This window comes from Acanthochromis polyacanthus, chromosome 9 (assembly GCF_021347895.1).
Source record: "Acanthochromis polyacanthus isolate Apoly-LR-REF ecotype Palm Island chromosome 9, KAUST_Apoly_ChrSc, whole genome shotgun sequence".
NCBI lineage: Eukaryota > Metazoa > Chordata > Actinopteri > Pomacentridae > Acanthochromis > Acanthochromis polyacanthus.
The window spans coordinates 36,414,186-36,430,385 of record NC_067121.1 but is presented as its reverse complement, the minus strand read 5'-3'; the positions used below and the strand labels follow the sequence as shown (position 1 = coordinate 36,430,385).

The 16,200-nt window shown below is 38.6% G+C and overlaps 1 protein-coding gene across 5 annotated transcripts in view; it reads left to right on the top strand.

The window, feature by feature from the left end:
- The window catches only part of astn1 (astrotactin 1), a 452,360-nt gene that overhangs the window by 164,458 nt on the left and 271,702 nt on the right, over positions 1–16,200 (top strand). For all 5 annotated transcript variants that reach the window (XM_051953294.1, XM_051953293.1, XM_051953292.1 and 2 more), the window contains one exon: positions 2,963–3,100. In XM_051953294.1, the coding sequence (XP_051809254.1) occupies positions 2,963–3,100 (138 nt within the window). The remainder of the gene's footprint in view (positions 1–2,962; positions 3,101–16,200) is intronic.

The following is a 16,200-nucleotide window of genomic DNA, read 5'->3' as shown; positions in this document are numbered from 1 at the left end:
ATCAACTCCTAAACTAACAGGAAGATCCAAAAGAAAGTGTGATTGCCTTATGAATGAGCCGGCAGAGTATCTGAAATTCGTCTGTGATTAAGTTCAGGTCTCTACTCTGCATGTTTTATCTGCTCTCAGCATCGTCTCTCTTCTAAAATCTACATATTAAATTCAGTTTCTCATTGGTTTGTGTTAAATCTCACTAAAAAAAATAAAGGAATGTGTGTGTCTGAGTTTTTGACAACTGTACAGCCAAACTACTGTGGTCATTTATTGAAACATCCGCCATCAGTGACAGGCTACATTGCACTTGTTTGGTGAGATTTCTATGTAACTTTGAGAGACAAGATGGTCCCCAAATAAGAAAAGGATTTACTTCTGATATGAAGAGGAAAACACGATTGTGAGCAGCAAAGTCTTCCGCTGGGTAAACACTTGTGGCTTTATCTGAAGGTATAAATATCCAGCCCGATCTCACGAGGATTCGTGAAACTGTCACGTAAATTTTTTGTTTCGGCTTCGTGCGCACCAACACGATTTCGTCATGTTTTTCGTGCCGCTCACCACGAAATGCGCTCCAATGTATTTTAAACGGCGGACTTTTCGTGCCACTCAGAACGTATTTCAAAAGAATGTGTATATTATATTTTTAATGTAAAACCGCGGCGAATCCAACGCTATATTTTGCATGACATCGTCCCTAAACATAACCCTAACCATAATCCTAACCATAACCTAACCATAACCTAACCATAAGCCGGTGGTACACTTACCAATTTGCATAGGGATTTCAAGAATGTCCGGCGGCCGGCGGCCGCAAACGCGATCACACAAGCAGTATACGCCGATGGACAGCTTAGATCGTCATGAATCCGCCGGTATAAACCACTTTCAGATGTGATTACCACAGCGAAAAACATTTCGTGGTGAGCGGCACGAAAAACATGACGAAATCGTGTTGGTGCGCACGAAACCGAAACTAAAACTTACGTGACAGTTTCACGAATCCCCGTGAGACCGGGTTGAAATATCCCTGATGATGCCCTGAAGCTCATCTTGATCTGGCTCAGAGACTTTGAGAAAGAGTGTGCAGTAAACTTTGGATGTGGAGTTTGAAATACTTGGGCATTTATGAGACAGGCAGGGTCGACTGACAGATGCTTTCGAGTTGCATTATGAGCTTGAATCATACACTAAGGTTCTAAATGTCTGGCTGTCTGAGACTCAGCTACTTCAATTTTGACCATTATTTCTCCCTTGTGTCACCTATAAGTCCTTCAGCTTGGCAGCAGACCAGTACTGAATCACCAAAATACCCCTTCAATCCAAGTTCTTGAACAATGTTCATTTTTTCAGCAATTCTGACATTTTTTAGTGTTAAAATTAAAGCTCTGTTGAGTCAACTTAATATTTAACTATTTTGTCAAACTTTCAGCAACAAAAGCTCCCCACAGGTCTGCAGTTTTTACAATATATAATGGAAATAATACTCTTCTTTCCAGCTTCTTCTCTTCTGGTTTAACACTCTACACTTTTAAAGTTTCACTGTAGAACAGAAAACTCTAAAGCTTCACTAAGTTCAGCCCCACAAAAACCATCAAATGGAACGTGTCAGTCATCTGAATATGAAAACACAAAACCACTCAACAAATTGAACAATGAGAAAGCAAGCAGTGTGAAATTTTTAAGTATTCCATGTGACCTCCAACAGCTGGAACAGTAAAATGTGTCAACCACAAATACATAGCCTAGCCGCGCTAGACAACCCACGGCAATGAATTTAATTCTCTGCCAGGGTGGGTCTAGTTACCCTCCATAAGGCTCGAGGTTGGATGCTCCTAAAACTGGCCGGACGAATCACCATGAAGTGTAGAGTCAGAAGGCGGGCGTAACTAAGTGACGACAGAGGCGCGACGATTCTGACAGAAACAACCGGAAACAACTAGCCTAGCCGCGCTAGACAACCCACGGCAACGAATTTAATTCTCTGCCAGGGTCAACAACAAAAACGACAACAGTCGTTGAGCTCCATTAGCACCGACTCTGAATAATCTTTCTGTTAAGATGTCTGTAATATACTTGAGCTTCACCCGTTGACTGTATAAATAAGGCTTCATCGAACTCCCGCATCCTCTGATTTCGGGCGCTCTGGGAACTATGTCAGCCTATTCGTTACACTGATTGGTTGTATACCTACCCAATTGCTGCAGAGTGATTTGAAAGACAACCTTTTAGCCCGCCTCCCTCCCTGTCGAGCATTCCTAGACCCTTGTGTCTTCAGAGCTGGGTCTAGCGCGGCTAGGCTAACAAATACATGTAATGGAGCAATTCATTATTAGCTTGATAGAAAATCAAATGAACCACAGTACTGACTCCTTAACTAAAAAATGTACTGCCTATTTCCATCCTTTTGATGTGTAATTTACCAAATATTTAAAAAAAAAAAATCATGCAAAAATGCCATCAAGCATACATGCTGAAGTCAATTCTTTTTTTGTCTTCAAAAAGTGAAAATTGTCTCAAATCAGTAGGACTGCTGCAAAAACCCAGTCATAAATATAAAGCTACATGCAAGCAAATTAATCACAAAAAACACCATTCAATTTATTAAAAACAAGTCAAACCATACATTCCCTATAAATGTTCTCACTGCTCATTATGTAACACCAAATATTTCACTGAAATATTCCTATTTGTGTTAATATTTGTGTTAATGCCTCTATGCTATAGACAACTGAGATTCAAGGAGTTGTGTTGGCTTGTTTTCTGTCCATCCATCCATTTGTCTCATTAACAGTTTTTTTCTTAAATGTCTGTAGGTACTTGCTGCAGACATTGAAGGTGCAGGTGGACAGCTCATGTGTCCACCTGCATTCTACTGATTTCTCCTTGTTTTTCTGTCATTCTTCTATATTTCAAACATGCACCGATAACTTTTCATGTCTCATGTACCTTTCTTGTCCTTCTGCAGATTTACATACACCTTAGGAGAGGGAATGTGGCTGCCGTTGAGTAAAAGCTTCGTCATCCCTCCTGCTGAGCTCGCCATCAATCCCTCAGCCAAGTGCAAGACAGACATGACAGTCATGGAGGACGCGGTGGATGTAAGGTGAGAGACGTTTATTGGTGCCATTTTCCCCTCAATGTTCCTTTCTGAGGCATGACAATAGAAGCTCCAACTCAAGAAATAAAAGGTTTTGTGAGGCGGTGAAGCAGAGTAGGATTTTGCTGACCGATGCACCAAACTGAGCGCGTTTCTTTTCAGTGCTGCACTCCAATATTACTTGGACGTTTTTGTTAAAGCCTGAGACAAAAAAAGGCTCTCCCATGACGATCTTCTTCATTTGCCGTGCCCTGCTGACTTAGTTTTGCTGGTTATTAGTCTCACTTAATCAGTAATTGTTTTTTTTTATTTACCAATGTTGCAGTGAGTTTTAATCAGTCGTGTGAAGTTGATGAGGAAGCGTGGCGGTCATCATTTAGAGGATGATAAAATTCTGAGAGCTAACAGAAAATCAATTATAAAGGAGCAGAGAAACCAGAGTAAAAATAAGGAGTTACTTGAAAATCCACAGCCATGAGAAGTATTTTGATTGTTTAATGGTTCACAGAGACAGGCAGCTCTGTGTGCAACCACTGTGATTGTGTTTGGGCTGGAGAAAAACGTAACTGAGCCAAAACTCTAATGCAGTATTAAACTGGACCCGCCAGACAGCAGTGGTGCAACACAGTCATTTGACCATTTTGCTTTGCTAGCAGTGGGGACGGGGTTTAAGGGTGGTGATTTTGTTTGGACCAGGACATGAGGTACAAAACAAGAAAGTCATGTTATTAATTGCTAAAATATTAGCTTGAATATATATTAAAAAAATAAGACAAAATAATTTGGACAGTGGGATCTACAGAGTCCATTTTTGCTCACAGTGTTTCTTGCTCTACCTTGGTGAGTGGCCGTGACTCCATGTTGCTCCCAATAGCAGAGCAGATCCTTTCATGCCTCCATTGGTGCGTTTTTATGAAAAGCTGAATGAGTAACACATTATTAAATGCTTTAGAGAACCTTAAAGATGCTATAAACAGTAAGAATGGTCCACAGATCATTTTAGACTCTCTCTGTGATAGACTGGTGACCTGTCCTGGGTGTCCCTTGACTTTGCCTGAAGTCAGGATCCCTCGCGACCCTAATGGGGATTAAGCGGTGTATTGATGATGGATGGATGAGTGCTGGGGCCCCACTCCTTCCATTTCAGAATGTCCATCTGACTAAGCTCTTGACTTACAGGTTCACTTCAATTTGAATTCAACAGTCAGTCTACGGCCTTTTAAAATCACTAACGTCGTTTTATTAGGCTACAACATTAAAGCATTGTGCTGCAACAACAAGTGAGAACAGGGTGGCTGATCCACTGAGAGTATGCTGCTAATGGATGACCAAAACTACATACAAAACAGACCCATTCCTCCAGCATTAGAACACCACAACCACAGCAAATCTTTAGGAATATCACCTCAAATTCCCACTCCACCAGCCAGTCATATAGCTGGAGGCCGACACCAGCCGCACTACTTCAAAGATAACTTGACAGGTCGGCTCCATAATCTAGTGCTCAAAATATAACAATATAAACAATATGAAATCAGAGGCAACCAGCACATGTTTATGGACTTAGCACACAGCTTAATCTTAAAGAGATTAAGCTGTGTGCTTAACCCCGTGTCAGTTATGTCCCACTTAATTAACTGTAATTAAAAAAGATGGCTTCTTCCTCTTGACCCTTCTCACCACCCCTCCTCAAACTGCAAATCACAACAACGTGACAGACGTTTGTCTCAATTCTAATAAAAACAAGTCAGGGCAACAACCAATTCAAGGACAATACAGAACAAAATCCTCACAGCTTGTACTCAAAGTAAGTAAGGCATGACAAAAAAAGAGTCTAAAAGAAATCTCTTTTTTTTAAAGTGTGCTTAATGGATGCTATTCTTCCACATTGCAGCCCATAAAGGCATTGACAGTTTCGCACAGCTGGAAGAAATTAAAATTAATGGACGGTCATGAAAGCATTCCAGGAACAAAAATGAAAAACAAACAAAAGAAACATTAAGACGCAAAACTGTTCCTACAAATGCATTCTACTGTTTTATGGTTTTGAAAAAGTACATTTTGCAGCAGCATTGTGAACATGCAGTTTGGTTTACAGCGCAAGTGTTGCATCATTTCATGTTTAGACATGGATAAATGTGTTTATTTATAGCCGCATTATTCAATTCTTATGCAGAACACAAGGTTTAAAATCAATATGTAGTGTGGCAACACTAGTGGTTCACAGAATTAGTCTTAGTTTTATGGAACAGTTTCTAAGCTGTGGAACACACAGAGGGGATGTATGACTACGAGAAAAAATGTCGTCTTTTGTCGTCTTAGGTGATGGAAAGTGCGATGGATGCGTAAAATCAAAACAAGTCAAACTCATCAAACGAGCATGTCTATCTGCTCTAGAAAAGAGTCTGTCTTGGTGCTGGGTTCACTGCATGAAAAACGCTCAACTTGCATCATGATGATCTCACTTCAGTGAAATTCCATTCAGACTGACTTTAATCTTATTCTAGAGATAGATGGAAGGAGGGCGGGATGGATGGATGGATGGATGGATGGGTAGGCAGGTAAGTCAGTAGATAAAACCTTTATTGATTCTGCAGTGGGGAAATATGTGGTTATTCTATATGAGAGTGTAATAGAAACAAAAACAGAAAAAAAACTACTGAGTCCATTTTTTGTTCACAGTGTCTGATTACATAAGCCTGCATTGGTGGGTAGAGTGAGAATAAAACACTTTGGGTCCTACTGCTTTTTGCAGTCTCAATATGGAGTGGATAAGAAACGTTTTTATACAGATCCTCTACCAAAACGTTGAAACTTAATATTAAAAAAAATGAATTCACTTGCGATTACACAGGTTTTCTAACGTCTGTCAGTGAATACACATGTGATTTCCATTGAGCCCTATTGCTTAGACCTGATTTAAAATTACCTGCAAACACCAAAGAGTTCTGTGTTAGACATATGGCCTGCGTTTATCTGCATCATAGCTCCATATGGAAAAGAATTGCCAGAGGAACTGAGGTTGTGAGACTTTACAACAATAAAGAAAAAAAGGCAATTACAAAATAAATATCAGTCAAAACACAGTCGCAGCAGCAATTAGAAGGTTTAAAACAACTCATAGTAACACTAAACGTCGCAGTGGAAGGTAATGCAATTACTGTAATGTGATGCAATTTAGAATAATTTGACATTTAAGAGATATTTCACACTTTTATAGGTATTTTAGTTTTGGTAAAATAATATAATCAGTCAGACCATTTAGGAAATAGTTAAATAACAGGTAAATGTTACATTCTTTTCAAAAAAGTTACAAAATCAAAGTAAATATTTACCAGTACTGCGTTTATCAAAGGCCAAACCCTGCAGTGAAGAGCCCGGCATTATCATATCAGACTCTCTGTAAATGTCATCTCCGTAGACCTGAGGCATAAACATGGCAGCTAGTATCAACTCACAACCACTGAAGGACAGACAATTTCTTTGTTGCTGGAACCTGAACTTTGCTCATTTGGTCGGCAGCGTTGTGAATCACCGGGGGAGTTAACATGACCCCAGCAGGTCTGGCAGCGCCATGGTTGCTGAATACAGTCTGTGACAATAGGATCAGTCTGCAGCGAAGAGGTAGGTCCGTGTAATTAGTTTGAAGAACTGCCTTTCAGTGGATGCTGGAGCATAGTCTGTCAACAATTTAGCGTGCACAACAGGGCTGGTTACTGCTCTCATTTACCAGTGTTTTCTTTTTTTTTTTTGCCCTGTGAAAATTATGTCGGGTACAATTAGTCGTGCTCAAATGAATATTCTCATCATTTCTCCTCATTAGCAACTAGGGAGTCAAGGACGGTTCTCTTCTATTTTTTTTTTTTTACCAGCCAGTGGTTCCTTTCAGACCTTAGATGGCTGAAATATCCAGTCGTCCTACACAAAGCGTACTGTAAAATTAAACTGATTAAAAGAAAGGATTTAATGTGCTTGTCAGCATCTCAGTACCCACACTAAACTTTGTACTTTATGGTTTCAGACTAATTATCCAAAGGGGTGTCAGGTTTCCTACATTGTATCTCTGTATCTCTCTTTCCTACCCTGCATCTCTGTTAGCTTCTTGTTTTGATGAGGGTTTTAAGCTCATATGTCTAATGTAGTCGTCATGTTTTGCAGAAATATACCATGTGTGAGATAATTTTGTCTGATCACTAAACACTACAGCCGAGTTTTCTCAAGTCCTGAATCGAGCATGACACACTTTCCATTACAGTGTCTCATGCCTTTTTAATGTCACAATGAATGGGAAGCGTTTCCACCACTGTCATTCTCTATTTCTTGGTCTTTTCTTCAACTGAGTTTAAATTCTGTGTTCAAATTATGCAGGACCAGTGAAGGTTTGTATCCACTAAAAGAGGCCTGAATTCCATTAAAAGGCAACAGTAAGTTAATATTTGGTCTTAAAAACCAGTAGATGACACTGAAACATAACATTTCTTACAGGGATTTTTTTGCAAAGGTGTGACATAGGAAAGAAGTGATGGCTAACTTTATGTCTTGTTTATACCTCAGAACTAATCTAAACGTGTCTCATTACATTTCTATATATCATAGCTTTGGGGGGAAGTTGCTTTTGTCTCCATCACACAGCTACCGTTTATGGATGAGGAGCAGTGAGTTCATGTGTGCCTATAAATATAATGAAAGGGAAGGTGCACCTGGAATGACAAGATTCACAGGTCAGCCCTCCGGCGATGTCGTTGTCTGAAATAATAGACTTAAATCAGTGAAGCATCCATGAAGGCAGTTGCCCACCTGATGACCCATACTGTATGAAGCATCTGCCATCTCCAATAGTCATGAAGAAATTTCACGAAAAGTCATAATGATATCAATGTCATAGTGGCACTCGAGAAAAATCCCATTTCGGATGCTATTATCCTACTTAGCAGTCCTCCGTTACCACTTCATTTAATAGTTATTGAGCCGCAATTTTGGACTAACAAAGAGGATCGCTTCCCACATGGTTGGAGGAGTTGGTACTATAGGTGATCAGACTTTTACCGTGGAGGCTGGAGTTTGAATCCTCGCTCAGACCACTATTGTAGTATTTCTTGACCTAAGTCTCATTTTGGCTTTTGCTTTCACTCATGGTTTTTCACTTGGTGTTTGGCTAAATTTAGACACCAAAACTACTTTGTTGGTTTGGGTTAAAAGACAAACTGTTACTACATTTACCACATTATAAAGTTGCATTTTGTACATTTCTAGGGTGATGACTTCAGTTTTTACAAGCCCTCGCTCTTAATTAAAAGAAAAGAATAGACCTTCTGGCCATCAATAAGGTGGATGACGGGCCAGTGACATTCAAAGTGGGTGACCAGAAGATGTCAGGAGGTTTCATGATCTGGGGACCATTAAAAATTCCATTTCAATCCAACAGAATTTGAGATATTTTAGTCCAGAACAAAGTGGTGAAGCAACAGACTGCTTAGTTGATAAACAGGTACTGTTCCACAAATGTAACAGGACTAAAAGGAAACAGTAAAGTATGTTACATTACTAAGTACTAGCGTCAAGGTTTGTTGTTTTTATAGTAGATGCATGTATGTTTCGGTAGATTTAGAACTTCATATCTAACAAATAGCAACTGGGGACCAACTGTTGTTGACCTAAGATCAAATAATTTCTTCAACAGCAAGTTTAGCCTGTCGTGATTCATCATGAAATCTAATAAAAAATTTGCCACTTTGCTGTCATTCCTTTAACCAAGAAGTGTAATTTAAAGCAGCGCTGCAGGGACTACCATTTCTCACTGAAGTTGAGTTGTTGGTGATGGCAGAGCGGGTGATATCATGTCAGTAATATAGATCAGTCTTTCACACCATCAGGATGAACAGATTTGGTGTCATCCACACCAATAATTTTTGCCATATGTCATATAGCGTATAATCAGTCTGCAGTAGTCTGCTGTAATTTGTTTTCCACCCTCCGTCCAAACCCCCAATTATCTTTGAGTTTTTCATCTGTGAGTGCACACGCAATCATTGATTAAACTGATCAATACAACCTACAGATCTTTGTGACAATTATCTTATTATTAATTACATCCTCCTGATGCTGATTATTCTAATCCTGCTGAGTAGAAGCATTAAGATGATCAGTGCAGCTGACAGTTTACTGACTTACAATTTCTTAGAAGCAAAATACATACTGGTGCAGTATATTGTGTATAATTAAATACATTTTAACAATGTGCATTTTAATAAACTAAAGAGGCATGACGAGGTTGTTTTTTTTGCAAATAATTGATGCTCAGTTTGCAGATGAATTGTTGTACATGGGGATGAGTGTATATGGCACGATGTTCTTTGAGCTGCTCATGAACATGGCTTTGTTTTCTTTTGGATTATGTTGCATTCTCTAGCTTCATTATGACTCCCAAGCACAAATCAGATTTACAGTTTACATTTTTGCCACTATTTTGTTGTGTTCAGTGTGAGCTAATTACTGTTTTCATTGCTGTAATTGTACAAATATGTAAACTGATCAGTATTATGATGCACATAACAACTTAGGACAAAAATTGACCTACATCACACCATAGGAGCAGAACTCCGACGGAAGTCGAAGACCCTCGTACCTAATCCTTTTCTGCGATAAGCCAAAATGTGTGCTGTGAATGACACCTAAAAGAGCAAACATTTAAAAAATGCATTCATTTTCCAACCACTAGTAGTGAATTTTGGTTAACTAAAATCAAAAATATTTTTCCACTTTCAATCGCCTGAATAAAGAAGCCTGGAGAGGTGAGTAATTAGTATTTTACAAGAAAATAGCAAAACTGGAGAAAAGTCAGAAAAAAAGTCAACTTAATTTTGGCTAACTTTCTAATTTCTTTAATCATCCTGTGGCTCCTCAGATTTGCCTAAGAAACAGTTGGAGAGTCAGGATGTCAAAAACACTGGTGTACAGGCAATGTCTCTGCTGTTGGTGCAGTTTTAATTGCACATAAATTAAAGTTAGAAAATAGGAAAAGAAAGAAAGTATTTAAAGTGCAGCTTGACTCCAGTTCCACAGTTATGGAGAAACTAGAGAGGGGACAGACAAACTTTACATTTTTATCAGATATTGCTGAATCACTTCTGTCTTTCTTTGTTACACACTGTTCTACGTTCATGCTTCCCATTTTTCGTGAATGTATTTTGTTTTTAAACATGGTTTTTGCATTTTTCTACCCTCTTACTCTGTGTTTGCACACTTTAATTCCACCTCCCTTTTTCAACATTTCATTTTCATTTGGCAGCTTTCTACAAAACGCTGTGTAAATAACTCACTTCCCTCTGATCTATGATCTGATGAACGCTCTCTTCAGCTTTCCCCAGGGGCCACAAGGAACCACTGTTAACACCTTCACGAGGCTGTTGATTTACTCGTCTTTTGAGCTGCGTTCCCTCGTGTTTGATAATCATTTGTCACTCTGTCTCTGTGGCAGACAGATAAACCGCGTTGCGTCCCGGTCTTCTTTCTTTGATTAGCTAGCTTCATGGCAGTTTAAATGAGTGGATGACAAATCAGCTGAGGTTTTTATTTTCCTGAAGACTTATTCTGAAGGAAACCAAGTTTTTAACCAATGTTAGCATGTCCTAATGATGTTTTTTTTTTTTTTTTTAATATGCTGGGAGACAATTTAACACAGATTCTGGAGAAGGAGATGTGCGTCCCGTTTTCAACAAACTATTAACTGTAAACATGATCAAGCTAAAAGGTTGTATCGTTGTTAACTGCATTATTATTGTGGTTATGGGACCAAAGTTGTAGAGAGCAACCACATACAATTATTTGTTCTTCTTCCTTGATTTTTCTTATTTTCTCCTCTTCCTCCTTCTTCCTCTCGTCTCATCCTCCTCTTCCTTCATCATTCTCTTTTTTCTTCTTAGTTATCCTCCTTTCTTCCCATTTTTCCCATTCTTCTTTTTCTGCTTCTAATCCTGATTCTTCTTTGTTTTTCTCTTCTTCTGTCTTCTTCTGGTCCTGCTTCTTTTTCTTCTTTCTGACCTGGTCTTCTTGTTCTTTTTCGCCATCATTTTCTCTACCTCTTCCTCATCCTCCTCTTTCTTCTTCTTATTTCTTCTTTTTCGTCTTGTCCTTCTTGTCTTTCTTCTTCTTAACCTTCTTCATCATCATATCTTCCTCCTTCTACTCTCTCCTTCTTCTTCTCTCCTTATTTGTCTTCTTCCTGTTATTATTGTTCTTTCTGCAATTTTACAACTTGCCATTGTGTAAATGAGATGTGATTTTACAGTGTTTGAGAAGAGTCAAAGGTGAGTGAGGAGCTCAAGTTGCAGGTAAATGACAGATTTGCAAAAGTATGCAGTTCCATCTAAGCCATTTCATGGCATAAAGACATTACCTTCATTGGGGGGGAAAGCTGTAAATGTGTAAGCTTCATGAGCAGAGATGAGCTTTTAAGGTTTTGATCAATGTCAGGAGAGGAAGGTCAATATATTATCAGAGCTGTATTGTATCTAACCCTTGAGATGATATTCAAAAGATAATTTTAGTTGCTGAAATTGTTTTTTTGTTGTGTGTGAATGTTATTACAAAACAAACCTTTTTGAGCTATGATTTGAATATCAAACACTTCCAGCAGTTATTTTTTTTAAAATATATGCAGTATTTGTAGTTAATGGTTACTTTGCCCTCTCTCTGTCTGTCCAGACTGAATTACTAACAAAAGCAAGACAACCGCAGGGTGTAAGTTGACATTTAAAGCTTTGGTGGTACTGAATGAAAGGTTCTCTGTATTGCTTGTTTTGCTGTACATTTAACTCTAACCCTTCCATTGTTTAGCCCTGTTAGTGGTGCTTATAATTGAGGCTTATAATAATAATTTCCCTTTTCAGCTGCAGTTTCTGGTCAAAATGTTAAATACAGATCGTGCTCACTGGCCATTCATTTTATGATTGCCCTATGCATACAGATCAGAAGGTTAGTGCCACTTCTTTCCGTTTCAGATCCAAAGTTTTGCAGAGCTGCTTTTTTGCAGATGGATATCACAGACTTCACAAAGGCAGGATAATTAACTGCCTTTCACTATTTTAGATACATGTTTGCTTTGATTGTCTGATTAGAATTTTACTTTCTAAAAAGGTTAAATGAAGTGACTCATTTTATTCTATTAATAAAGTTGCTGTGTACTCTTGATACTGATTGTAATATCAGTTAAGTCAGATAAAGATTTTATTTTTTACCATCTGGCATGTTCATTAAATATGTGCATTGTCATTGCCAATTAAAGGTTTTTAATGAGAACTTCCTGATTTGTCAAAGCGGAAACCAATACAGAACGGCATAAACTTTGAAACTTTTGCCTTTCTAACAACACTTTGTTGCAGGGTGTAGTGTACTGATCCACATGTTCTTCAGAGAATGGTCCTGTTGTTATGTCAGAGTGGACGAGACACTTAAACTGAAGCAGGCTGGCAGGTTAGCACGTTGCGCAGCAGCTCCAGCACCACTGGTGATTGAGAGACATTCTAAAGAGCTTTGGTCACTGCTAGAAAAGTGCAATTTAGTGCAGCCCATTCACCATTAAGTGCTGGTCACCCTCTGAGCTTGTAGTGTGCTCCTAATACAACCCAAATGCTTTGTATTAGGAAACATTATTGCTGCCTGGATTACAATTGATTTCAAGCAATGTGCAAAAGTAGTGTTCCTTTTGTCAAGGTGCGTGGTGGGTCTGTGAAGCTGAGATATGAATGGGATTTGCATCCTGTGTCCCCTCTGAGGTTAGATTTAGGCTTTAAGAAGCTTTAATTAAGGCTTTGAGAGGTTGCTGCTTCAACACACTGTTGATTTTAAGAGTTTTAAATCAATAGTAACGTCAAACACGTGTGCTGCTGCACAGATTCTAAAAGACTTTTGTTTGACATTGCACTTTTAAGTGTTTTCAAGCAAATATTTCAACACCAGATAATAGAGGTTGGTAAGAAAGTAAATATGTCAGTTTTTAATTTACTGAAATGTTTATTTAGTGACTTGATAGGTTTATCATTTAGCAGTACTGGTTACCAAGTTGTTTAAAATAATCTAACAATCCAGGTGGCATTACAGTTTTGCTAAAAAATTATAGAATTTAAACGCTGCTTCTCTGAGGCAGAGCAGCTAGAATTCTATTAGAATTGCCACATCCCATCTGAATCTGCTCTGGCTCCCTTTAACACTAAGTTTCAGCCAAAGTCAAAGCAGTCTTTACAGTCTGGCTACACTGCTAAGGCACAACCTGAAGTTGAAGGTGTTCAAGAAATTCACTCTCAGTTGCTGCAGCGGGGTGCTTTATTGATATCCCAGCATATGGTGGACCTACCAACACAGAGCACGAGTTTGCAAGGTTTGCAGAGTACACCAATTTATACAGATGGACAATGACCGTGGAGGGGACGGCATGTAAATACTGAAGTAAACAGTGGTTGGTTTGTATGTAGTTGATAATCGGTGACAAAGGGTGATGGAATCTAGAGGTGTGTTAGACAGCCAAGGATATGAAAATGATCAACAAAAAAGGGGGTTGTTTGTAGACATTTCCTGTTCATTATGTAGCAACACAATGTGCTATTTTCTTCAGCAACTTCTTCATCAAACGGTTATCTAGAAAATCTTAGAAAACCCGGCAAAACAACCCCATGCTCAACAAAGGGAAAAATCAGTAAAAAATCATTAGTCTGTAACTCTTTGACTATTTCGATAGAATTTCCATTTGTACGCAAGAAATACCTGATCCTGAGAGAAATCACCCGTCATATTTCAGACACTTGCATGCTTTTCTGTTGTGCCAACCTCAGCTCACATGTCAGTTTTGGAAAACTGCCATGAAATATGCCTGGTCCAAGGGAGTAAAGCATTTCAGGTGTTCCTCAGTCCTTGGTGTTTTCCTTAGTACCACCCTCAGGACAAACATCAAATATTTTGGTGAAGCTCTAAGAACAGCAAAATGGCCTCTGTGATGATCAGTCTTTCCTGCACTTTGATATTTTTGGATGTGATGGATGTCGTAGCAGCCTCAACACCACCAAACAGGGCTTTGAATCTTTTTTTTTTTTCCCCTCGTGTGATATTTGATGGTGAGTTGTGTAGCACACAGTCTGTGGATGTGTTCTGTCTATAATTAGAGTTCTGAAATAATTTAGTATTCACACTTGCTGTGAGTTTCATCATCTGCTCGGTCTCTGTTCAATAGGTCCCCTCTGAATAAATGACAACAAAGCAATGGGCAATTATAACAGAAAAATTGGTTTGTATGATAACATCAAGTTGACTGTGAAAGGGAGGGAAACTCACTGCCTTTTTTTCACGGGAAAAGTGAAAGAGGAATGGGGCAGGTTGGATTGCACAGAGTTGGGAATAAAATATCTTTTTGCGTTTGCTACAGAGGTGTTCATTTGCTTTACCGAGGTAAAGTTCATAGCAACGCTATCACACAAGTTCTTGTTTATCAGCAGCAGCAATATTCCGCTGCAAAAATAGCTGTGTGATTTAGATTCTGTGAGGGAACACTGAGGTCGGCTCTGCTTTGTTCCTCGCCAATCTCAAGTATTTACACCATTGTCCTTCTGTGAGATGATCTGCCTATTGACCTTGCACGGAGTTTATGAGGAACTGAAAAAAAACAAATCACAATAACGCAAAACGACTGCTCAGAGCAAGGTCAGAACAATGAACCCAAGGTGTATTTCATCTCATAAGTCTACTACTTTGCATAGCAATTGTGCTGTGAAAAGTCATAGCTTTCCTCATGATGATTACACAGAATGAATTAAACATGCAGGTATTTGTAATTCATGCAAATAGATAACGCTTCATCAAGTTAAATATAAACCAGGTTCTAACAGGATGTCTTGAAAAGCAGAATGTCAAAGTGCCAATTTGACATCTAGTTTTTTCTCTTCTTAGACACATTGAAACATGATCCAAAGAAATGTGATGTCCTAATCAGATTTAATGAGAGCAAACTGCTTACTCCTGAAAGCAAGGCATTACCAGTGCAATGCTGAATTTAATTTACAATCCTTAGCTTGTCTGAAGGTGATATTGCTGAAATCAATCTTTGAAACAAAAATGATTAAAAACTTTACCGACATGGAGGGAAAATAAGTGAACAGTTGAAGGGATTGTTAACTGCACACAAATGGAAATTATGTGTAGTTTAAAGTGACAGGAATCAAACAGTGACTTAGTAGTGCCAGACGTTTCTATCTTTTGTGCGATCAGAATTTTATTTAAAGTCCCTCTTCGCTTGTTAGTGTGTATCAAAGCTACATATTTAGACTTTTTTTTCTTTGAAAATGAGATAAAATAGATTGAAATCTGCACCACTGCTTCCTGTACAATGTTTAGATCTGGTGTGCATTTCCCTCCACTCACATTTCCCCTCCTCACTGCACCTCGGGCACACCAGCTCACCATCCATTATGCATTCACACTGCAAAACTACAGTCAAGTTGCAATTTTGGTATAATTCAGCCACACATGCGACTTTTATTGGTACAGTGAAGTTTGAAGGTGATGATCTGTCATCTAGCAAATAATAATAATAAAATTAACATGATATGGACAATATAGTGTTTATACTATATGCTAATGAGTTAAAACCTGGATTTTCATTGGAGGGAACCAATCCTTTAAAGGGCACTAATTAAAATACTTAGAAATTCAAAATTTCATCCCTAGAGTGTTATTGGAGGATAGGAGACTTTTTTATTTTTGTGACAATTTAAGGTCAGTGAAGTTATCATATATGGCTCCTTGCTCATTATTGGTTAAAAAAAATCCAGGAAATGTATATATCATCACTTAGCACAACTACTCAACCATAAAATGTGTGAGTTTTGCCAACTAATCATGGTTATTTTTGATGTTTCGACAGCGAATATGGAAGAGAATCGAGCCACAAGTCCATCTTTTTCCAACTTCGGAGAGAAGATAAACTTTGATACGTTCCTCTGCTGATTGGTCAAATGCCACGATGTAGTGTGATGTAACGTAGAGTGATCTTCGCTGACTGGCTTGATGAAAACCACGTGCTTCTCGACCTCACTGAGGGGTTAACAAATATGATCACTTGC